Source organism: Polyodon spathula, chromosome 18 (assembly GCF_017654505.1).
Source record: "Polyodon spathula isolate WHYD16114869_AA chromosome 18, ASM1765450v1, whole genome shotgun sequence".
Lineage (NCBI taxonomy): Eukaryota > Metazoa > Chordata > Actinopteri > Acipenseriformes > Polyodontidae > Polyodon > Polyodon spathula.
The window spans coordinates 29,366,652-29,393,170 of record NC_054551.1 but is presented as its reverse complement, the minus strand read 5'-3'; the positions used below and the strand labels follow the sequence as shown (position 1 = coordinate 29,393,170).

Here is a 26,519-nt window from a genome sequence, read left to right as displayed (position 1 = left end):
CTATGGTCGAGTTGTGTATTTATTGTTTAAAAGAACGCAATCCTCAAATATTTACTTCATGCTGAACACACCAAACACTTTTGTAAACATTGATCTTCACGTGATCAACCTATTCTTTATTATGTTTTTTTTCTTTATTGCTTTTTTTTTTTTTTTTTTTTTAATTGTGCAAAAATAAAAGACAAACTCAATTATTCCCATGGTATTTCAGCTGGTATTCTATTTCTTTAACCGCAATCATCTGTTATTGCGTTATGAATAAGTTGTAATTTGTTTTAAGTTATTACATGGTCGTTGGTCCCACCTTAACCCTCAGTACAAAATATTTTCAAATTCCACAGGTTTACAACTTCAAATAAAAAGTATCAGAATCGACATAGGTATTTGGTTACAGTGAAAAATAAGCAAAACGAAAAACGCTTTCTTTTCAGCTTCAATTGTAATTTAAACTGATATGTCATATAAAAAAGAGTTCACCAACAACACTGTGGAACCTGAACTGCAAATATATGTAGCCCACTCAGAGAAATTTAGGCACTGCACTATAAGGACCCCTTATGCTTTAGTACCAAAAATAATCAAAACATCTAAACAGCTTAAAAGTTTTTAATATTGACACAATTAATGCAAGCTTCATACTGTATTATTATATTATTATTATTATTATTATTATTATTATTATTATTATTATTTATTATTATTATTATTATTATTATTATTATTATTATTCAGTCACATGTCTTCTTACAAGCTCTTTCATAGTCCTTCTCTACCTACTACTCTGCATTCTGACGAACACCGTTTTAGTTGTGCAAGTGTATCAAGTACAGTGCACTGTATAAAATACTGGGTGTGATTGTGGGCTAAATAAAATAACCTCGTCAAGTTGCATGAGACATGTATTGACTTCTTTGTTGTTCTTTGCTGAGACAGAGGTTTACGTATTGCCAAGAGCACCAATTTCCAGATGGCAGCTGTGATATGTCATAGGCTGAAATATGATGCTCTTGCTCAGCAAATCGCTACTGAAGAAGAACCTGGTGTAGGGGCAGGAGGAGGGGAAGTGGAAGCTGGGTCTGTAGATCACTTTGCAGCTATTGTACCTGACTGCTATTACTTTGCGATAAAGCAGTAATTACACGCAGTGGCCTAGGCATCAAGCCTCTCCTTGTCCTTGCACATTGCGTACATGGTTAGGATAAGGATACTGGAGGGATTATCTATGCAATGTCAGGCTAACATCACACTAGGAAACATTATTGATATTCTTTTAGGATTTGCTCCTCAGTCTGCAGTAAAGCAGATGTTTCAGTAGACCATGGAAGTGTATTGGCTCAGAGAATAGGGATTTGTGAATGAGTACAAGCATGAACAGAATGACGAAAGTGCATCATTACTGTGTCCTGCTTTTACCATTTTCTGAAAAATGATGGGGGGGGTGTGTGCTGTTTGGATAACAGATCAGTTTGGATAAAGGGGGATGTCTACTGTATGTATTGTAATGGGCAAAAATTGTCAATTCTTAGTCACATTTGGGTGTGTCTTTGTTAGTGGCATCCTCGTTATATGAACTGACATACCCGTGTTTAAAAAGTAGGCTCCTTATGGCTAGTTCAGCACAAGGTGAAGTCCAATGAAGATCTGAATTACATGTACTGGCATGCACTGTACAAAATATTAACAGAATTTAGTGGAGCCTTTTACAACACCTACCTTTGATAACTCTCATTTATCCTGATCAGACAAACAGTTTGTAAATCCTGTACTAATATTCATGGATTTTAATTTATTTGATTTGGTTACTACCTGCAGCTTAACTGAAAAGCATCTTAACAGCCTCTGGCATTTATACAAAGACAAAGTGTTCATTTAATAATGATCTTGTGCAGATTATGCACTCTTGATGTGTTTTGGGGTGTATCCAATTGGGGTTGCCAGTTTGTATATAGCAGGTTGTTTAAAAGCATACTTAGTTAACAAACCACTGGATCAAGCTTTAATGCCCTGTCTTGCACTATTCTTTCTCACCAACAGAGGGATCTGTGCTCTGTTCAACAAGACCTGCCCTTTAATATAGTTCCAGCGCCATGCAATGGAGGCAAAAGATTTAGGATTAGAGTGTACAGACAAGTATTCTCTCTTTGTAACCACGTTTATTATTAAACTGTGGCAAAACTAAACCTGGCCCATAATGGTAAGAGTCTGAAAGCAAAGCCTTTAAAAATCAACTTGAATGATCTTCAGTCTTTACTGTTGTGTACAGCATCCAGCTAAGACACAAAACATGCCTGATTTACAACAGAACATGTGCCTACAGGCAACCTTTAAATTTCCCTATACCCTCTCTGTATAAATCTATTTCATTCAAAATGTTTCATTGGTGATTAGAACTGAACGTGGCATTTGCAGTGTTTCTATACAGATGGCCGGGAGGGTAACACCGTAAACATCTAGTTCTTATTGACATGTGCAGATTTGTTTTCTAACCATACCCTTAAACCCTGGAAGTCTTAATCAGACCAAAGCCTCTTCTCTGACCCCGCCCTGCTATTGTCATTTTTTCCACATGTATTCTGTTACAGGTTAGAGAAGAATTAACCTCATCCCTCTTTATCCATTCCCTTACCAGTCTTTTGTCTCCACACTCCCCTGCATAACTACAGGAGGTTTGAACTGTACAGCATGTAAAAAGCAGTAATACATTTCCTCTGCTATTAACCCTATTAGGATCATTAGTGAGCACGAAGTAACTTAACATTTTTCAATTTTTAAAAGGTACACACTTGAAGAGATTCCATAGATGTTAGAAACTTACATTAGCACATCTCTCTGGTGTCTTCGACAATGTTAGATCCCTCAAACCTGGAATATTTGTATTACCAATACCTTAAGTGTATCCTGTTGCATCATGAATCATCTCTTAATCACTGTAACCAACTGCCCCCACTAATCTTTCAAACTTTTGGTAAGATGCAGCAGGCTCTGCTGGTTGGCTCTGAACATTGAACTGTATCACAAATGCATGGATAATAAATGGTTAATTATATATCCCTTGCAGTCAGCAGTATTTTCACAACCCATTGTTTTAGAATACTCCTTGTTATTCTTTAACCCTTCACTGCCCTGGATGTTCCCATTCCTATGTATTGCCTCTTTTAACAATAAAAATAAGGGGTTACTATGGGTACAACATGCACACAAAGCTATTTGCACAAAATAAATTCTAAAGACTGGTTTAAAAGGCTGATGGCAGATTTGACATTCTAAAATTAAACACATTCAATTATTTTTAGAAGTCCAGCTAGTCATGTTTCATTGATCAGGCACATTGTGTACTTGCCTCTGTCACCCAGGTCAACCCTGTTGTATCAAAAGCATTGTGATACAGAATACCTGACCCGCATGACACCGGGTCCTGACCCGGGTAGGTTCTGACCCGGGTAGAGTATGCCAGTGTGAAAGGGGCTTAAGACTGCAGTTTACCCAAATCCAATAATGCTGTATTTACATCTCACACTCTGCTGGTGCCTGGTTTTGTTTTCTTGTGTGACAGAAGCTCAGAAAGAACTCAGCTGAACTTTAATAACCGCGTGTTTCTATCAACACAAAGAAAGCAACAACATGCAAAGTGAGAGTTAATTCCTTCCGGGATGAACGCTCCAGAGGGGGTGGTGCGCAGTAAACGGAACTGCCTGACACGACGCTCCTCCAATGAGTTACAGTCTGCAGACGGTTTCAAGATGCCCCTTATCTGTTTCCAACACAGAAATTGCTGAGACGTTTACATGCACACATCTTGTAATCCTCAATGTACTGTACAGTTTTCTGTACTAAATTCCCTTTTGACGGTCAACATTAACATTTGTTGTGGCGTAAACTGCTGGTTGAATTGTATATTAAAAATGTTAAAAAAAAAAAAAAATAATAATAATAATAATAAAAAAACCTTTGCATGCAATAGTGACATTTCAAATACTGCTCTATGAATAACGTCACTCACAGCATTTTTATCTATGGATTCTAAGAATACATATATCCTAACAGAAAATGATTCCACTAAAATGATTGTCCTACATAATACATACGTTTTATTCCACGTTGCTGGTTTGATGAACTGGTGCAGGAGTGAATTTATATATACAGGAATGAAATGTACCAAGAGACGGCTCAGTTGCTTCACGTTCAATGTTATTAGCCTTTGCCTTTTCATAGGATGTCTGAAATAATTCTGAATATTTCTTACTGCAATCAAGTACTGTGTGTGTGTGTGTGTGTGTGTGTGTGTGTGTGTGTGTGTGTGTGTGTGTGTGTTTATAAGCCTGCCTTAAGCTGCTTTGACTACTAGTACATGTTCAGACAGAAGCTGTTTTTCCTTTGCCTGTCTGTAATGTCTTCTAGGTCAACTAAAGTGTCTTTATATTAATAAGCACCAGTGCCATCTAGTGCACAGCAGTGTATTGCCAGCAAAACAAAAAGAAACTTATTACTAGAAGGCTCCTGCTTCTATAAAGGTAATTTGGCTGATCTAGATATTACATGACAGGCAACTGTACCTGAAGAGCAGCTCCTATTATACTATTAATAGTTGTATAATACCCTGAGTAACTTCAGCATTACCAGCAATACTAACACTATGGTACACTGTGAGCTTTTATACCGATGGCTCCACTGTAGCAGCCCTTGTGCTACCATTACTTCTCTAATAGTCCACAGACTACTGCATTGCCATTGAAAAACATTTAGTAAGAGGAGGCACAATACACAGACAAAAACAAGAATACATTTTTGAAAGACGTACGGCATATCTCAATGTTTATCACTGTACTGCAGAATATGTTTCTCATGTGTTTAAAAAGGGTTTGTTAAGATACAACTACAGCAAATGAATTGGTACATTTGGTGCTGTAATCTAAAATGAGGAGTATTTCTTTTTTTTTAATAAATATTGGGGATCTTTTGTAAAAATAAAAGATATTTATAATATCTTTTTATAATATAGTCATTATTTCAGAGATGATCTGCAGACTCGGAAATCCAAAAATGGCTTATATACACACTAGCATTGTTCTTTTTTTCAGTATAAAAAATACTTCTTTGCTCTGGTGCAAATCCTTGGGGCTCAATTCATTTACCTTATAGCTTGCAGAGGGCGTCTGGGTAATATGAATTATTACAACGATCAGAGCAAATCTGGCTCACTTTTATTTTGATGTATTATCACTGAATCGTTAATCTTATCAAATATTGCACCTCAGCTTCATGATTTTTATTCCAAGCTAGCATTGGGCCCTGCTGTCCTGAAGTTTCCGGATCTCTCATCTGCAATTCCTTTGGTTTGTTTTTATGGCATTAATGTGTGTATTTGAAAACATGCGCCTCAAAATCCAAAGTAAAAGTCATTTTTTGACAGGTTGATGAATGGACGAAGAGTGCATGCTCTCAGCCGTTGTTTGAATACAGGTACAAAATGTAGATAAGAAATGTGTTATTTGCATATATTTGTAAAGCAGCATAACTGCTAATTCATGTTTTTTTGACATGTATCGGCATGGCTTTGGAGTACAAACAGGAAATGATTTTGCATTATTTTTTTGTGATATTAAAGAAGGTTATGACAAAGCTGAGGACACAAATCTTTTTCCAGATTAGAAGTGCTCTTTTACCTGCCGCTTATCGTGATGCAGATGCGTACAGGGGTTCAGCACTGGGAATCAAAAGGCAATAGCAACGGGGAGTCAGTTGAATGGTTATCATTGTTATCGTTACAGTTAAATGGTTTTCCCTGCTCAAGTCAGTTCATTATCACTAACAAAGAATACTGAAACATAGAAGGATTTGGTTAACCCAAGCACCCCCTCACTTTTGAGAGCATTAGTGATGCTAATATTCCAACTTATAAATTATTACGACAGAGCGAATCACTCGATAAAAACCATATAACAACATGAAACCAAACACTGATGTAACCCTTTTTGTTCAGTTTCTTTTCCTTTATTAGAATTGGGTACAATGCGAACCCTGTTTGGTCAATTGGAATAGCACTGTGGATGCTATGTGAGGAGCACAATCCAGCTGAAGCAGCCTCATTAAATGTACTTTATACATGTTGTACAGTTTTAGAAAACAAACTGTCCTGTGTTCATGCATAATTTACAGATGTATTTGCTTTACATATCTGAACACATATAGTTGCCTCTTTAAAAGTAGAGACCCAGACACAGAGCTTGAGTTTTGAGTGCTGATGCACTATTTTTAATAAACAAAACAAAAACGAAAACCTAACTCCATTTTTGGAGTGCTGTCTAAACACAGGAACACCCTGTCTACAACATAGGACAGCTAAGCTGTTTACCTCTTAAAAATAAATAGAAACACACAGTTTTTCACAAATACAAAATAAGGCTTTACACGGTACCATTTTCTTTTCTTTTCTGTGATTGAGTACACCTTTAATCATGCTCCTTCACACAGCAGCAGCCTTGAGCAGACCATTTGCTCTCTTTAAATACCCTGCACCTGGCTCTAATTTACAATGGTAACCAAGTGCCGGTGATAATTAAACAATAATTACAATAATAAAAATAAATAAACAAATCCATGTTTCTAGCAGGGAGGATATTAACCTTTTAATGTTTCACGTTTACTGTTGTAAAACATTTAAAAGCACAGTAGTTTGTTGTAAAGTATTATAAATGCTCAGTGACAGCATGGCAAAGCATGGTAGAGCACAGAATTTGGAGCAACAGTAAAACATAAATGCCTGGTACAGTATAACCTTGGAAATGCCTGGTACAGTACAGGTATTACCTTGCAAAGGATAGCTTTGGATAAGTGTTGAATTTGCCCCACAACGTTGCTAAAATAAGGAATTGCAACGCCATCCCTTATCATGGTAAATAATGGTAAAAAAATATTGGTTTTTCTAACGCTGAAGGACGGCTTTGGATTTTTCTGCTCCCAACCCATTTTCCTGAGGTGTTTGTAGGGGGATTCAAACTACTGCATCAAAAGTCTTTACGTTCCTCTACTGTTTGTTTTCAAACACTCTTTCCCTTGACAAAGGCATGTTAAACATACTGAAACATTGGGGAAGTGGCTCTTTTGAGATATATATATATATATATATATATATATATATATATATATATATATATATATATATATATATATATATATATATATATATTTTAGATGTGCATTTAGTGAAGCTAGTTTCTATCTTCAGTCCAAAACACATATCATAAAAATTTCATTTGAACAGCGAGAATATTATAAATTCCAATATAAATATCATAGGAATAGAACATATTCTCTTGTAACACATTTTATTTGAAACCAGTTATTTTCATAAAGCATTTCCAAATGCAGTAACATAACATTTTCAGCTGTTTTGCTTTGTGATTGAAACCATACAATAAAATAAAGTACCAAGCTTACCGGAAACACAGTTTTTACAACCTTTTGCATATTTCTGTATGCAAATTGTTGTTTTCCCTATTGTATTTATAACCCCGCCCTGACTCCTCTGCCTGCAGAGTATAGACAAACAATACCTAGGATTAAATAAAGTTTGTTGGGTGCCTGATGTAAACTAATGGGAATTAACAATGGAACATATGCAAGTTGACAATATTAAACAAGGCAATCCTGGTTCTTACCGGTTGAATTGTGAACTGGTTGAAAATCCCCTTGCCTAACCTATTAATGTTGTTTTATATTAAATGAAAGTTGTTATTTTACGTGAAGCCTCCACCTGGGTGATGCCAACACACTTAAACAAAGGTGCCACGATATGTAATTACCCAGGAAAGAATACAACGCAAACTCAGTGAGAAACAAATATAAAACAATGCAACTATGTTAAACCCACACAATGGCAGATTAGCAGTGACTAAACAGTACCAATAATAAAGCAAACACACACAGTTGTGGAGTTTCAAAACAAAAAGCTTGATTTTATTTTGCTATATAACCAAATACAATTAAGAGCTCTCTTTTAACAGTTTATTTGTTTTCTTTGGCCAAACTAATAAATGTCACCAAATTAAACAGACAGTTATACTTTAAATAGTAGACTAGATTTAAAGCCTTAATACTTTATATAAATGAGAAAAAGCAAGCAAATAGCTTTTGCAATAAAGGAGGAAACTTTTAGTACTTGCAATACTGAAGCAGACAAATCAAAACCCAATAATCAAATAACACCAAATAAAATGAGCACAGGTAACAGTCCAATGTCCTTTTTTTTCAAGTTCAAATAAAGCGCTTACATTTTCTCGTTGGTGCACTTGAAGATGTAGAAATTAAATCGTTGGAGATCTCAATTTAATTTTAATTAAAACAAACCAAAAGCAATGTGTGTGTGTGTGTGTGTGTGTGTATATATATATATATATATATATATATATATATATATATATATATATATATATATATATATATATAATAGTTAATAAATTCAAGCTGACTCAAGCAAAACTTCCAAGCAAAACAAAATTAATGTCCAGATCAAAAAAAAAACCACAACAGCCCTCTTCTGCCTCTTTTGCGTTTAAACAAAGCTCCCAAGAGGGCTTAATGAAATTACTTTAATAGTAATACAAAAATATAAAACTGAAACTCCTTCTCTTAAATAATTATTCTTCACCCATTTTTGACAAGTTTACAGTTCAAAGGGAACTTAATTAACTAAATTTAACTCATTATGTAAAAAAATCACTTCAAAATTCGTTAACTCATGCGATCACTGTCAAGAGATCCCTTCTCTCTCTCTCTCTCTCTCTCTCTCTCTCTCTCTCTCTCTCTCTCTCTCTCTCTCTCTCTCTCTCTTTCTCTCTTTCTCTGTCTGCAGCAGGTTTACCAGCAGCTGATGACTTCACAGCTCCAGCCAGAAGAAAAGGCAGACGCTCTCCAACATAGAATACAGCAAGCAGTTCCAGATACAGTGAAAACTTAGCTCCTTGTAGAAATCCAATGAATTAACTGGAACAATGACAAAAACCTCTTCAAGCCAATGAAGAATCCTTGCATTATTATTTTCCAGGTTCAGCAGACGACAGTCTGTTGTAGTGGTCTCAAAGCAGGCTTTTAACTGTAATATCAACGTCCCATTTCAAGCCTATATTAAACAGTTGTACTAAAAACACAAGTCTGTTAATTACAGAAAATAAAATCAGCCAGATGGCTAAAACCAAGGCGATCATAGGTGATACGAATGGGAGGTCTCCTCTCCCCTCTGTGATCGTCTCATAGTATGAACTTCTTCCTCTTGCGTCTGGAAGCTGGTCAGCGACTTCTGTTGCAGGACCAGCTTTTCTCGACAGAATCAAGGGCAGCTCTCCTCAATTCTTTAGCTCTTCTCCTTTGCATGACTCTTGGACTGGATGTAGGAGTCAGATCTACAGCAGTATCCAATTGCACTAATCGCACACAGACTTCAATTTATAGACAGGCAGGTCTGACATCTGACTCTCCACTATGTAGGGTCTGGAGTTCCATCTGTCAGCCAGTTTGTGTTTCCCTTGGAAACTCAGATTCCATATCAGCACTTTGTCACCAGGCTTTAGTCTGTGGTATCGCACTTTTCGTTCATATATCATATGTCTTTTTTGTGCCTGTTCATCTTATCAGCTGTAGCTTGAGCCATTTATAAGATGCTTGCAACTCTTGTCTCATTTTGGAGACATACTTCAGTTCAGGTGTCAGATGTACCGTCAGCAGACACTCCAAAATACAAGTCCACGGTCAGGCTTGCTTCACACACAAACATTAGAAAATACGAGGAGTGACCCATACCTTCATTCTGGGTGCAATTATAGGCATGCACTGGATGACTTAGAAGTTGACTCCATTGTGACTTTTACTTAGGATCACAGGTACCTGGCATGTCAAGCAATGTTTGGTTGAATCTTTCAGGTTGAGGGTCCCCTTGAGGATGATAAGGTGAAGCATACTCCAAATTGTCTGTGATTACCAACACATTACACACATTTTTGGAATCAGGTTCAATAGAGAGAAAGTCCATGCAAACTAAATCACCATTTTATAGCAGAATCAGTTTTTTGTTTTTCTGAAGTAGTATAGTATTTTACAAAAAAAATATTTTGTTCTAATCCATGTACACTTTGTTATTTGCCTTAGTCAACCTCTGGTACTTTTAAATTTATACTTCACTGTAAAGAAACTGCATGTACATAATGTTTTTGACGTAGTGCAAAAAGATCCAAACTTATGTAAAATTTGGAGTTTTTTGCATGCTTTTATCATGCAAGATTGACGACATCATTTTCTGAAAGGCAGCTGGTGCAGATGCTAACCCATAGGGCACACGGCAGTACCTGAACAGTCCTTCATGCGTTATAAACACAATTAAGTCACGGCTGTTATGGTAAGCACTCACTAAATCAATAGTAGAAAAGATTGTGGCACTTCAGAGTTCAGAAAACAGCTCTTTAATGTGTGGAAATGGGTAGCTATAAATTATAATTGCCTTGTTAGGTTCACGTAAGTCCACACACAACTGGATGTCCCCAGATTTCTTTTTGCACAGGAGTCGTGGTAGTATGAATCTTAACACAGTGCACGGAACCCTTTGCACATCCTACTGTATTAGATTTGCTGGCAGCAGACAACTGTAACACTGGTGCAGGCAAAGTATCTTTGGAAGACTGAACTGTATTCTCTGAAATTTGCAAGTGTAAAGCAGTTACCAAGTCCATGTCTAGTAAAGGAGTACCTAGCTTGGCGATGTAGAAAGCTGCTGGAGCGGTTACATCATCGTGTAGTACTTGGGCGGAAAAACAACCGAGCCCAGGTAAGTCAGCTTTTGTATAGGTAACAAGTTTCACTGTAGGTGGTGTCAGAGGAGAGTCTCTGAAGTAAGACAGGTAAAGGCTTTCAGGCTGGACTGATACAGAAGTGCCGGTGTTAACAACAAGGTCAATAGGGTACGCATTTGCATCTGACGTTTGAATAGTAACAGTGCACACTATTTTATTATTCCTCTGTGCAGTGTCATGTAAGCACAGGACTGTAAGTTTCATGCATTGGGTGTTTCTGGGCAGAACAGCACACTCGAGCAAAATGTCCTGTTTTATCACAGTTCCTACATTTAGTTTTCAGAGCAGGGCACCCAGGCGCATTCGCCAGGTGGTTTGCAGAGCCACAGCGCAAACAAGCGCAAGATTGTTTGCTTTAAAGCAGAGTCAGTATTTGGTTTATGATGAAACTGCTTGTCCCGATGTTTAGGTTTGTAAGGTTTTGCCTTTACAGCTTGCACTGGTTGCTGAAGCCATGGCACGACAGACTGAGCATGGTCTAAGGTGGACTCAATCTGGCATGCTAATTGTATGATTATCTCTAAAGTGAGGCGAAAAAGCAAATGCTCTCTAACACAGAATACAGCAAGCAGGTCCAGATACAGTGAAAACTTAACAGGGTTAACAAGGGCGCTTACAGTAAGAACACCCATTCTGACAGTGATAAACAAAAGATACATTTGCTAAATCAAGCGCGGTGCTCAGGAAAAGTTGTTCACGTGAACACCCCACACATTACCAGCTGGGCATTACACAGCAGCAGCGCGCACAGATATCAATGCATGCGCTGCAAAACAAATGGCTGCAGTGCATTGACCAAAACGAAAAGGTACAGTCACACAGTCCCTATATGGTCAGGATTTCCTAGCAAATGTCCTGTGTCCTGATATTTACCCATAGAAAAAAAAAAAAAACACATTTATTCTGCACAGTAGAGCTAGTGAAAATAATAATAATAATAATAATAATAATAATAATAATAATAATAATAATAATAATAGTGAAAAACCGATTAAAGATTAAGATAAATAGAGCAGGTAATGCTTCTAATTTAAAATGGCAGTAGTTTCCAGGCAACACCTGGCTGGAAAGCCTCCCTTCACTTCTCATGGTGTGAAACTGGGCTACTGCTAAACTGACATTATTACCCTTCGGCTTCTCATCTGCTGCATGTGGGGAGTATGCAAATGACACCGAATACGCGACTCGTTTGGGGGTAGCCACGTAATTTGTCTTGAAAGCAGACATGTGTTGGAAGTCAGTTTGGTACAGCAGAATCCATCCACCACAGTACAAACCTTTGCCTAACAAAAGTGAAGGCAATGACCCAATAAGCCCCTGTGAAAAGACAATGCTTCCACATCTTCCCCAGTTCGTTTTATTTTCACCCTCTCCCACTCAACCCAGTATAAATCTTCTATGCTAAAGTCCGGTTCTTTGTTACGTTTATTTATTTTGTCATGGGAGTATCACATTGTTTTGTAATAATGCTGTAGTCCTAATTTCAATATCCTGTACTGTCACACAAACGATATATTGATGTCACTAGTTTGTAATTATGTAATTATAAACGTATATCTCTCATTTTCACAATCAGCATTCATTTCATGGAAATAAGTGAGCGAGCTAACTGTATTTTTCCACTTCATTGTTTAAGCGTCAAAAATACAGAAATGAACGGCCTGGCCCTTTATGTGTTTGCCAGCTAAGGAGGGCGTGCGACTTGTTTACTTGAAGAGCTAGAGTTTAAAAAAAAAAAAAAAAAGCCGACGGTTTCAAGGCGCCCCTAAAGTGAATCCAACCGACAACCAATCAGGATAGGTCTATTTTTTCCTATTTTATTTAAAGAGACAGCGACTCTTTTTTAAGGGTGGCATTCATGAGACAAACCAGTAGTCAATTTCTGATTTAAAGTTTCCAAAGCTGCCTCCTTCCACATATTTTTGTTAAGAAAAAATAATACACATTGTAACAAAAACAACAAACATAATAATAAAATACACGCACGCATAATAAACTGTTTTGCTATTGTTATTGCATTATTATAGTGGAGCAGTACTCAAAGTAATCAAAAACGAAACCATACTATCCTTCGTGTTGTCCTGCTAAACCTAGTATTTATTAAAAAAAAAAAAAAAAAAAAAAAAAAAAACAGTTTTATAATATTAACCTTCATAGGAATCCAAACGAGGGAGTTCATAATTAGTAGAATATTAGAATATATACGTCTGGTCCCTGTAACGCTTCTGTGCGTTCCTTTGGCTTCATAAAATTATTATTTGTTTCATTTATTTTACCTATATTATTATATAGACCACTGCATATCCATTTGCTCAATCAAACTAACAAAACGAATTAGGTTTGAATGATCAAGCATAATAAATATTCTCCATTCTTTTTACATTGTAGAACTGTAACTTCATAAATAAAATGCCAACCGTGGCCAATTATTATCACGGCAAAATAATGATTAAATGTGTTAACTGTTATTAATCCTTAGGGTAGTTTACATGTTAAGTCAAAGAATAAACAGAAATCGACTCCAAACATCGCTTTCCCATTTTTGCGCTGTGGCGCTTTAAAAAAAACCTCTTTGCTAATAATACAACTAAACTAACCTGCTGAAACGTAAGGCTTTCAGAATTCTGCAAGACTCCGGTTGGCTTCTGTAAATGATTGGCAAGCTGCAAGTTCGGGAGTCTCGCCAACCGATTGGTTAATGTGTCTGCCAATCAGAGGAAAACGGGTAGCGCCCCTGTCCCTTGGCGTTCCCAGACTGTGCCGAGCAGTGCGGTTGCAGTGTGATGGGGTCGAAGCCGGGGCTGACGCTTTGACAGCTAGTAGAAGAGCCAGAGAAAAGAGCGAGCGGGCAGCTCTGCACTGCAAACCATGTTCGCCAAAGGCAAAGGCTCGTCGGTGCCCTCGGACGGGCAAGCTCGGGAAAAGTAAGACTTCTCTATTCTTCATCCCCCCCCCCTTTGGATTTTAAATACTAAATGCATTTAGCGTTCTTGGGACACTGGGGTTGTTTGCAAGCGCGTTTCCTCTCTTGTTGCAAACAATTGAATGAAAGCCTGTGTTCGTTCCATTCAGATTTCTGGCTTGTGTGAGCAGAAGATGGGCTTGAACGAAATAGCGCTGGATGCAAAGTTGTTACTATATTTAAGTTTTTCTTTTAAAGTACAGAAGGGGATATAGAGCGCCGGTACTAAACCATAGCATTGCGTAAATTATGTTTTATATATTATATATATATATATTTATATATATATATATATATATATATATATATATATTTTTTTGTTTTTTTTTTTAAACAATCTAGTAAGTAGTAAATAAACATTTTAAAAGCTTGCCTTTTAAAAAGCGCGAGTTTCGGTTTTCGCATTACAAACTGCAATTTGTTACGCTCTTTTTAAAATGTTGATTATGAAGTGTGTAAGTTATCTTGTTGCAGGTTTTTTTTTTTTTTTTTAAATGAACGTTGCATTTGATGAAACTGTTTTATGATTGATGCGACATAAACGAGTGTTTGCAAATATTGCAAATGTACACGTGAAGTTAGTATCAGAGCGTTCGTTTTTATTTGGTGTTTATTCATTGTGTGCATTTTATACATTTTTTATTAAATAAAAATTTTCAAAGTATTTTAATAATTATAAAAATTCGAACCTGCTGTTCAAGTTGCTGTTCTTAGTGTTGGTTGTGCATCTGTGAATGTGGATGATAGCAGTAACAGCTTTGTTTGATATTGTATCTGCAACACTTTACCACTTTAAGCCAGCCAGTGTTTGTTTCTGCATTAGAAGTACTGGATACAATGTAATAACCAAACTCTCTTTTTGCTTTATTTCCACAGATTAGCTTTATATGTATATGAATATTTGCTACACGTAGGAGCACAGAAATCCGCACAGACATTTTTATCAGAGGTAATTTGATCTTTTTTTTTTTTTTTTGTAATGAATGTCTTATTTGTTATGCTTGACCCCCCATTACTTTTGCGATAGCCTTTGTTTTCAGACAGCCTATTTGGCCTCCATTTTGAATTTTTTTTGTATCACCTTTTAGCATTTATTGCCCGTTGATTTCAGACCATCCTTTTACTCTTGCACGCAGCTTTCTTTCCACGCGTAATTATGTGTGTGTGTGTGTGTTCCCTGTATTTGTAGATCCGATGGGAGAAAAATATCACGCTAGGGGAACCGCCTGGGTTTTTACATTCTTGGTGGTGGTAAGTATTGTCATGTATATTTCACTTGGACTCCAATGTATTCTATTAAGTGGTGTCTTAACGACTGTAAACAGTTGTTGTCCTGTGCTTTTTAAATGGCTCAGACTATTGTTTTTCCTACTGTGGTTTGCACACTGGTGTCAAAGCAGTTAAGGCCCAGTGGCACCTTTTTGCTCCGAAGAGTGTGTTCCCATGTGGTGTGAGCCAGTTAAGTATTGTGGTAATAGAGAGTTTACCATGGTTGTCTATTGGTCATGCAAAAACGCAACCACTGTCTTTTACTTTTTGTTTTCTTATCGCATTACATTTAAGTGCAAACAATGAGGGGAGTTCTGCTACTCCCTAATCCTTGCTGGTTAATTGCTAGCAGTCAGACTGCATACACAGTGTTGCTGTTTGGACTGCATTGTCTACAGACCTGACCCTAGTGGTATTTTGTGGGATCCATGTGTCACTGGTATTCGGGACTATCGGTGCGGCACAGTGTTTACATGAGGTCACTGCAGCTAGCTTTCTTTCAGAGAAGCAGTCTGCACTGTAATTAAATATGTAAGTAATTAAGCGCATTAAGAACAAAGTTGAAAACAACTCTCATTCACACTGATATTGTGTTTAGATTCAGACAAGTCAAGTTAGTGTAACAGAACAAGATAATTTATTGTGGGGGAAAAAAACACCAAACCCATGCTGACTTGTACACAAACTGGGTTTAAATAAACTGGGTTTGTCTTGTTACAACGATAGGGTTGATTTTCATTTTTTAAACTGGCTTAACAATGATTGCTTGCATTAAAATCTGAGCTAATGGCAACTTTAAACCAAGTTCTTGAACTGCAAAGATGCCAACGGAAGCCTGTGTCATAATAGTTTGAACTAAAGTTTGCCATGTGTGTCATTTTAGTTGTAATACTAATAATGGTTCTTTCAATGTTTTCTTTCAAAACTATGTGAATGACCTAAAGCACATTGTTGTGCAGTTGCTGTTTTACCATACAAGTAATAATTAGTAACCAGATCTTTTTTCTGATAGTGTATTTTGGGACCTATACTGTGCTGCTCCTGAAAGAAGAGATACCTGCGAACACTCAAGTGAAGCAAAAGCCTTTCACGATTACGTGAGTAACCCGTTTTTAATCTTGCAATAATTATAGGGTTGGGTAGCTCCTGATTTTTAAAAAGTGTAATGGCAAATCTCTCTTTCATATCTATTTGTACATCTTAGATGCCTCTAGAAAATGACCAATCCCTATTTTTTTTTTTTAAATTATCATAAAGTTTGTGGTTGGCAAACTTCTGTTACATTGCACATTGACTACAGTGTAAGTGAAAGCCTTGCCAATTGTTTTGCTGGGCGTTTGGAACATTTACATAAATACTCTTCATACTTCACCTTTGTTTGCAAAGAGGTGTACATTTTATTAGGCATTTAAATTGAAAAACCTATTTCCTTATCGGACCTAGAATGTGCTGTGCACAGTACTGGATGTCATGCAGTCAATACCCTGCTTGTCCTTCTGTATTCTAGAGTTTTTGTGGTTGAATTGTATTGGTGGTAGATGCAAACCTGTAATTTCTGTATTTCTACACTAATCATTCGAGCACGTTCATGCCTTGGTCAAGGTTAGTGGGTTTTGAAGATGAAGGAAGTTGACACTTTCTATAAATGACCATGTGCTAATTTGCATGTAGCATATAGAATTATTTATATAAATATTAAATTGTCAGTCCATGAGAAGTACATTATCTTGTCCAAAAAATCGTCTGTTTGTTAGTTTTCGTTTAAGTTAGCTTGTGTTTTATAAATGGTGACCTTGACAGTAAAATTAGTTTTAAAGTTGGTGTCTCTTGTTTTAGTCTGCTTTTTCAGACTACTTTAAGACTGTTATCTACAGATTGTATTGTTTTTTTACCTAAACGATAGTTTAGATGGATCATCTTCACAAAGCCAAAACTTATGAATAATGGATCATTTTTAAGTCTGTTTTAATGTATTTCATAGTTCTATGTTCATGAAACAGTCTCTCATAGGTTTATTGCTAGCCTCATATACTCTTCTTGAAACTAACTTCAGTTAAAACAGCAGCCTGTGAACTAATCTTGTGTATTTCAGTACAAAACACTGCAAGCTTTTAGTAGTCACCCTTTTGGTACCTTCCACTTCAGTTACTTGGTGTTGAAGTCTGGCTCTTGTAATGTTTTAAAACTTTTCCTGAATTGCTCTTGTGCTCCAAGTAACGATAGGATCCACCTCGTTCCACTGCATGAGTCCAGCTCTAGTAGCACTTTAAACACCACGGTTTGGCCTCTGGTTTACAGCATATTACTGAGCCCCTAAGCTTTCTCATCCTGCTTTATTACTTTTTAATTAGCTGGCAACCTCACATTTTTTTATCTTTTCAAGAGAAGTCAAGAAGTAAGACTGGCACCTGCAGTTCTTGAATGCATTACTTCCAGTGCTGCCGTCTAACTGCCCCGACTACAGTGATCTGGAGCTGCTGTGAATGTGGTGTAGGAAAGTTTTTGTTCTTTTCAAATTGAGTGATAATTGTAAACTTTAATCTCCTGTACCAGGACTGCAATCCCATCTGTAACAGGACTTTACGCAAAGGTCAAACAAATTCAGCAACTGCTTGGAGCTTTGCCCCCCTCCCCTGCATTGGAAACTCATTAGGTAACCTAATGAATAATAGTATTATAGTAATTTAAATGCACAGACAGGGACTTCAGTTCTGCATTATAAAATGGAAAGGAGAATTTTGAAAAGCAATACTACATTTCCCTTGTCATATCTGCTGTTGTTTTTTGTTCCCCTTATATGGATAACGTTGAGTGCTTCCATTATAGGTAGCTGTGAGCTTAGTGGTAATCTAACTTGATTCCTTACTTTGTGGATCCATAATTGCTGAACAGCTTTATTGCAGATAGAATTGTCGACACACTTTGTACATTATCACTGTTGGCTCCATCACAGTTATCTTGCTTCCCAGCATGGCCGTGTACAGCATGCTTGTATTACACCGTTTCTCTTGTGACAGAGTGCTCTGTTGTAGTTTTCATTTCGCATCTCCCAGGTCATGACAGGGAATTTCAACTGGCATGTTATCTCAGAATTGTCTGATTCACGACTGTAGTTCAGCATTTCAACGTAGCGCAAGCCAATGCAATTTGAGTTTGCTGTGATAAAAGCCGTTTTCAAAACTGCAGTGTGCGTTTTGGGTTGTCCAACAAATGGAGAAAAGTGACTGCAATAGACCACTGGCTTGTCGTCTTTTACATCGTATCATATATCTTTTATCAATGCAAGTGATGCCGAGTCTGTTTTTACACAGTCTTTAGCTCTGCTACAGATTACTGCATGGCTGAATTTAAGTTATCACATAAATCTTTTTTTTTTTTATCTGCCATGATACTGGTTGCAAAGGTTGAGGAAATTTGTGATGATAAATCAAGTCAGCAGCTTGAATAATACAACTCTGAAGTGTACAGTATGCCTGGTTTGTAAATCTGAAATATGGCTGTTCCAATAAAGAGCACCTCTTGACCTTTTTTTTGCTAATGCTGGATTTCTTGTGAATTCATGTTCTTGAATATGTATAATAGATGGGTTGTTAAACTTCTGTTTTGGCAAAATGAAGCAGCCCATGAAATGAATCCGAATTCTGGTATTGGGTGAGAGTGGAGAATGCAGAAAAGCTCTCTGTCAGTGGCAGTCTAAATATTTATGCTGTTCTGTCCCTGATGAAAACAAATTGTCAGCAGTTGTTCAGTAACTGGCTAAATTAAAATCTGTAATTAGTCAATTAGATTAAATAGTTGGCACAACCTTATTGAATCACGCTGTTTGGGTTATTAAGAGAAGGGGGTGTGAGTTTTAATTACAGAATGCTAATTCTGACGGTTTAAAATAGAAGCAGGCAGTCTCCTTGTGTCGCTCTCTGTTGAAAAGATCAGTCCTTTTATCACGGTGACACCGAATTTAGCATGCTCTTTGAAAAGTGCTTTGCAGTAAAACCAGTGGCACCTGTGTCTATCTCATGCATGTTCTTGGGGGTTTCTGAGCATTTTTCCTATGGCAGCTAATTGGCCATGGGAAATAAATGTTTAAGTTTTGCTGAGTGACACGTTCTTTGTGAAACATGTTTTATTATTTTAATGTAACGTGGAATGCACTATAGGATTCCATAGGGAGTAGTACCTGGATCAGGTAGATTTGATTTTTTTATGTTTTAGATATATTTTGGTTGGTTACCATTAACTGGTCCAAAAATGTAAGCTGTTTTTGTCTGGTAAACCTGTACACTTAATTCCAGAATATTCTATAGATTGGAGAACTTTCAAAAACATTTTTTATGAAACATTTTAAAGAGTGTATTAGTCTGTGTAAAAATGGATCTTTTTTTTTGATACCCATTAGAAATGAATGGCTCCAAGTTTAGGTAAAAAATCTGTGCGAGAATGTTGCTGTTTACAGAGTACGAATGTCTGCCCCCAAGATCGCACAGTGATGGCTGGTCGTTTCTCTCTGAGCCTGTTTGAAGCTGGAGGTGGCTATCAGGTGTTAAATCATTTGTACTGTAGACATAAGAGGCAAACTGAGGCACAAGGGGGCTGTGAAAATCTACATCACCAAACCAAATCGCAGCTAAATGCCACAGTTCAGGAGTTGGTGTTCTGTTTCTATTTTGCTTCTGGTTTAGAGTTTTTATATATTTATACATATAATATCAATAAATAGATCTGCTATATATATAGAATATAAAAATAGATATATACATAATATATATATATATATATAAGTAAATATATATATATAATTAGTCTTTATGGCCTTAGTCGCCCTCTACCCCTCCCCCTCCCCAACCCCAACCTAACACCCACCATGCTCATTTTGTTTGTGGATTGTAGTTTTATTGTTTGCTTCGCGATGACTTCAGCGTTTGTATTGTCAGCAGCGGGACATGTCTGTGTGTCAGTGGCGGCGAGTCTCTAGTCTTTTCCAAGCAGGACGTTTTACTGCTGGCTGGCTGACCCCTGCCTGGGGTAAGGGTGGGGTCACTTCATTCAGCAAAATGCTAAGTGGCAAATTTGTAAACACAAAGCAAGCAGACCCTTCAGTTCAGGATCTTCCCACTGTCCTTCTGAACAAAGGATGATGATTAGGGAGGGGGTGGGGTAGCATTTACATTTTCCCTTGAAAAGACTGGGCACCTTTTCAATCTGAGTGAAGGCTTATTTAAAAGGGGTCTGTTAAAAATGGACATCTGCCGCCACAGATGCTGCTAATAAAATAATAAAAACCTTGATACTGCCATCCTCCTTTTCTCTCTGCTGCGACAGTAAGCCGTCATGTAAAGCATGACTATTCATTTATTTTATATATATTTTTAATATGCTTAATTTTTTTTTTTTTTTTTTGATAATACTGCTACTATGACTACTAATAATAAATGTAAAAGATTCCCAAGTAGCTTCCCCCCCCCCCACTAATCTCGGTGCATGATGATCTTGGCATGAACTCCACAGCATTCCCCAGTTGGCATACCGGGGGAAATTCCTGTGAAGTGAAGAAGCACCAAATTCTGCTTAATCAAGCCAACCCTTTTGTGCTTTTAACACATGATTTAAGCAGCTTGCCCACCTTTTGTAACTATTGGGACAAATGTGCCTGGTCTACTTTTATTATTCTCTCTGTTCTGTTCGTTTTAATAAAAATAATCTTAACCTACTCCTTTTTGGCTTGTAATGCAAGGAAGTAAAGCTTTGACTAGTAGAGTATTACGTGATGGCAGAATTTAATAAGCGCTGGCCCTTTAAAACTGACACTGCTGCTGCTAGACTGTTAGCAGTGTGGGGGAAGGGGTGGTTGGTTTCATTCTGGGGAGTTTGTGATCGTGAGGTTTGCACCAAGCTTCCAGCTTCAAACCCTGACACAGCAGGATGGGAGGAGCATACAGCCAGCCACCAGCTCTCCACTCTGCAGTCCTTGACATTGGGGTTTCTGTGGCTGTGTAGATCCCCTTGCTCACTAGAGCGAACATGGCCATGATAGACTCGTATTAAACCACATATTTTACTGGGTTTATCTATTAATGACAATTGCAAATACAAACACGTGCTTGTTTTGGTTTCAGTTTAAATGTGTAATGACCACAACGTTTTCCACGACATTTTCCAGCCAATTTTAGCCTTGCACTCACATTTCTGAACATATGATTAATAATAATCTTTATTTTTATATAGCGCCTTTTCATAGTGGACCACCATCACAAAGTGCTTTACGAGACACGAGATTAAAGTGGGATCTTACTACTTGCTTCACAAGCTGTGAATTTATAGTGTGGTGGCAGGGTGAATTGACTTCCTCAGAGTCCGAGCGAATGGACTATGAGAAGTTGTGCCAACGAAGGAACTTTTAAGGCATGGTTACTTTAAAGTTTTCAGTAGTTTAAAAGGTATGTGTTTTGTTATTTGTCAGCCAGATCATTAAGTGTTTAGCACATGGTACAAAACAGACCAAGCCCGTTAAATGTTTCATATTACACGCTTCTCACGATGGTCTCTCTTTTGAAGCACAGCAAATGCAGTAAGCACTTCTTGTATGCAAAATTTTCTTTGTAATTCAATTAACATGAAAGCTTAGTGTCTCGTTTTACAGCACTTGTCCTCCACCATCTCATAGCGCTAGTTTTTTAGCTGTTCATCCAATACACAATGACAGGTTTTAAATCGTTTGTTTTTTTTTTTTTATCTTGTGGCTTACAGTGAAGTGTCCTCATAGCATAGAAAAATATTTTACAAGTGCTAAGAAGGGTATGAGCATATCACTGTGCCCTGTACCCAAAGTCAAAAATGACTAAAATGAGGATTATTTTTGTGTGTGTATTTTTACTCATTCATTCTTAGTGCTGCCTGGTCTAAAAGTGGCCCTTCATACAGCAGAATTGGTTATAATATGGTCCGCTCATGGCTCCCTTTTGCCCCATTGCCATTTCGCAAGCACTTGTACTTTTTATTATAAGGAGGAACACAAACAGCACAGTCTCTAGGCTCTATAAAGGGCTAGTACTGCAAAGTTTTGGTCATTTTTAAATTTAATTGTTTCTTTTATGTTTACATTGCCAATCAATGTTAATTGATTACTGCCCACAAATTTGTATCCCTCAAAACACCTCTTTTAAAGCATATGGTAAAATAAGGTAGTTTACTTTTAAATATAAAGGAAATATGCTGACTTGCAAAGGGTGTTTTTGCAGTATTTGTTTTAGTTCAACCCAATATAATTCCCACAATATGATTTGGTATGAACACTAACTTTATGTAAGAAATTAATAATTTGAAGTCTCAGTTGTTTGTTCTGGGTGTGTCTGATCTGAATTGACATCTGATAGCTGTGACAGTGTGAGCTGCCTAACAAAAGCTGCCGTCGCCCTGCTGAACCGAGAGCAGATGCACAGCAGCTCTGTGTTTGTTTGGGGGAGGGGAGGTGATGGTGAAGGCGGAGGGATGGGAGGCTTTGTATTTGCATATCTGGTTATTGCCTGGAGTGATGGCAGTGGCTCAGGGTGAGGAGGGACAAAGCCGGTTGGGGGACGTGTGGAATTCGAGTCCCAGCCCATCGCTCCGGTGGTGAGTGCGCAGTTAATACAGGGCTGTTTACAGGGTGCTGCTACCCACGCAATGCATTCTAACCAGCATGCTGACATGCACGCCTACTAGCACGGTGCTAGAGCTGTCATCTGGTTTTGTTTTTGCTAAGAGGACAGGAGGAGAGCCATTGCGGAGGGTTGGGTTCTCTAGTGATGCCCTCTATGTATGTGCATGTCCTGGGGAAGATTTACTGCTGTGGATTTTAATAAATAAATACAACTGATATATAATTCCCTACCACTTATGTTTTATAGTCTTAAATGAGTAAAGGGGGGGGGGGGGCAAAAGATTATGATGATTCTATAATTAGCCCAGGAGACCGGGCTAAAAGGGATCCGGGGGCCCCAATCCAGCAACATTATTTGCTGGTTTTATTTTTTTTTGTTTTGTTTTTTTTTTTTTGTTCTGTAACCATAACACATGGATGTGTGACCTCCCGTATGTAGTAATTCAGGAAATGTCTTTGTAGCTCCTGCCCAGTGTTGAAAATGGAAATCTTTGTAACCAATACAAACTTAATTCAATAGTTATGATTTAACAAAACAAAACACACACACACACACACACACAGGTTCCTAACTGCAGACCTCCCCAAGCATAAGCAAGAAAAACGTTTGAAATTTGCCATAGCTGTGTTGAACTCTGCATGTCATCTTGGTGATACTATGTTGCACTCGGAGAGAAGTTCCAGTTTTGTAGGGAGCTCGGGGTGTAACAGGGACACTAAAGTAGGTTTTACATGACTACCCTTGACTTGTTTTGCTGTACAAGTTGTCGGAGCAGTCTCCCTGTTTAGGCTGCGGTGTGCACGTACCATGTTTTCAGGGCACAGTGTGTAACTAGTGTGCTATCTCGGTTCACATCAGCTGGAAAACATCGCTGAGGCCTGGTGCAGTGACTGTCGCACACATCAGTACAGCTGATGGGAATTGCCATGTTATAAAGTTTGCATCATCCGAGTTTGCATTAGCACTCGCTGTGTGTAAGATTGAGAGCTGTTTTCTCCAGGGTTGAAGTTCTGTGAATGGCTGTACCCCTTTTTTAGTTACCTTGTAATTCATGGTCAATCCATTCCTAATTTAACCCAGGAGAAGCTTTACAATTGGTTGTCTTTGTCCGTCTTGGTTGGAATCCCCAAGTTTTTTTTAAATGAGGAATTTCTACACCAGATTAAACTGGAGAGTGGCTGCATTTCAAATTGCTCTGCGAAGCTTACATTGGCAGGATACAACCTGACCACAAAGGGAAGAAAGAGTTCAACCCAGCCCTGGCTGAGCTACCAGGCTTGGACCACTTGTCATCGATGTATTAAGTTTGCCCTTTTGAGAATCCGTTGGGCCGTTTCTCAAATATTCCATATCTGTGTACCTTGCATAATAACAGCTGGCAATTTTGTCAAATTTGCGTTGGGTGCAGCCCACTGATAATCTCTAGAGGCAGTGGCACGGCCTGGTCTAAACAGCAAACCAGTTGGTAAAATAATCTTGTTTTGCCTGCATGTGTATGAGTTGAGCAGAACCGAGACCCTTCCTTTCAGACCCGTTTCAAATTACTTTTAGCAAATTCTGTTTCTTTGTTGCAGTGTTAGGTAGATGAACTGACTGATTTACCTGCAGCACATTTTAAACAATGCTTGAAAACCGTGCTTGTTACAGACAGCTTCAGTAAGGCTCTTCTCATAGAATTACAGTCTCCCTGTTTCTGCTGTTGATTATCTCTTGGTTATGTGTTTTGTTTTCTACTTTTAAATTGAATGAGAGCTGTTTCAAAGACTCGCTGCTTCCTGGTACAGTGCCTGTTTCACCTGTTCTAGTTCAAACTCACCCCAACTGTCTTGCTGCAATCATTCCTAGTATACAATCAAACCAGTGTACGCAGATAGGAAAATGAGGAATACTTTAACAATCATTTCTGCATAACTCAAAATGTCTTGCCACTGGAACTGCTAAACTTAACAAGAAAATGCTGTGAAGCATCCCTATAAAAATCTTGAAAGAACCAAAGATATTACCATAGTTCCTAGTTTGTTCTGTCCAGGACCTTTTTGATTTGAGTGTGTGTGTGTGTATATATATAATGTGTGTGTGTGTGTGTGGTGTGTGTGTGTATATATATATATATATATATATATATATATATATAGATATATATATATATATATATATATATATATATATATATATATATACATATATATATATATGTATATATATATGTGTGTGTATGTGTGTGTGTATATATATATATATATATATATATATATATATATATTATATATATATATATATATATATATATATATATATATATATATATATATATATATATATATATATATATATATATACAATATATATATATATAATATTATTGGAATATAATCATATTAAGATGTTGTATGCTCATCTTTTAAACCCACAACTAATTGCTATATCAGGATTATTAATAATACAAAAAATTCATTAGAAACCAAGGCAGGGTTAAAATGGGGGAAATGCGCTTGCAATTGCAAGATATGGTTGCCATAGCAACAGTCCTGTTAATCTGGCAGGTGACCTGTGAGACTGGAGAAGATGTAGGGGCTGGTTTGGCATTTCATTATTTCAAGAGGCTGCGGCTCTCCAGCTGGTGCATCTGTCTACAGAATTGCTGGTATTCAGCAACAAAATGTTTGTCATGTGCAGAATAATGGAGGAGTTCCTTCCAGGAATTTGTGTGTGTCTAGATTGCGAAACTCTCAATCCATAGTAACGAGAATTTGTTTCAATTTATTCTACATTGGTAATGAGGAATTAAAAATTCAGAGCTGTCTTTCATAGGCGCTGTCCTTCCTTTTAATCCTGCTGTGGGCACCATGCACATAAATGTACCACTTCATTTAACTACTGTATTAGAGTAACAGGTAAAGTTATTTATCAAACATGCATGTACTGTAGAAGTCCCGGACAGTGTTGACAAACATAACTCTGCTCGAATATCTGGTCTTTGCCACTATATTAGTCGTAAAACTAGTGGGACTTGGAATTGAGGGCAGGTGGGAGAAGTGTTTTGCATATTTAGCATACATTGGTGTCCACTATTACCAAGCATAGCTGGATGGTGGTGACCTTCACACGAGAATGCATTGTTGAAAGGTTCTGATGCAGGGTCATTGACCCAAGTCTCCCTTTTGACCTTTTTAACTGTCCTATTTCTTTGTGTGTTGAAAATACAAAATTAACTTCCATGGCCACTAATTGGGAAAGTCGTGAATGCTTGTTTCAATTAGTCAGGCCATACTTGACTGAATGAAGACTTCTGCGTACGTGTTGAAGTCAGTCACTGTTTCAGTGCACCTTGCCAGTTTATAAACCCATTTCTCAGTTTTTTTTTTAGGTTTGGAAACTTTTTAAGGGCTCTGAAAACAGACAAGTCTTCAAATCTCTGATTTTGAAAAATTGGAACAATTGAAGTAACATACCAGCGTAATACAAATTCCTAATGCAGTGAAACCGCAACTATTCCAAATAGATTTTGGAATTATCCCACCCTGTTACTTTTTTAAACAGCTTGTTTTGAGAGTTCAAAGCAGCTGTGTTCAGCTGGTAATGTAAACAGTAAAAAAAAAAAAAAAAAAAAAAAATCTGGAAATGTTTTGTATTTAAGATTATAGTTGGTTAATAACATCATTTGAAAATAGTCTAATATTAATTTGAACTTTAAACATGAGAAATATGTTCCTACCAGCCCTGTTTTGTGTCTGTGTGCATTTTTTAATTGATGGCTTGTTACCAGCAGAGTTCATTTTGTAAATAAAAAGGTTCTAGTTCGTATAATTAAGG

The 26,519-nt window shown here is 37.3% G+C and overlaps 1 protein-coding gene across 1 annotated transcript in view; it reads left to right on the top strand.

Moving 5' to 3' along the window:
- Positions 1-13,602: 13,602 nt before the first annotated feature.
- The window catches only part of LOC121330724 (single-stranded DNA-binding protein 3-like), a 17,633-nt gene continuing 4,716 nt past the window's right edge, over positions 13,603-26,519 (top strand). Inside the window, exons 1-4 of the mRNA XM_041277446.1 lie at positions 13,603-13,762; positions 14,677-14,749; positions 14,990-15,051; positions 16,082-16,166. Coding sequence (XP_041133380.1) covers positions 13,707-13,762; positions 14,677-14,749; positions 14,990-15,051; positions 16,082-16,166 — 276 coding nt within the window. The 5' untranslated portion in view covers positions 13,603-13,706. The remainder of the gene's footprint in view (positions 13,763-14,676; positions 14,750-14,989; positions 15,052-16,081; positions 16,167-26,519) is intronic.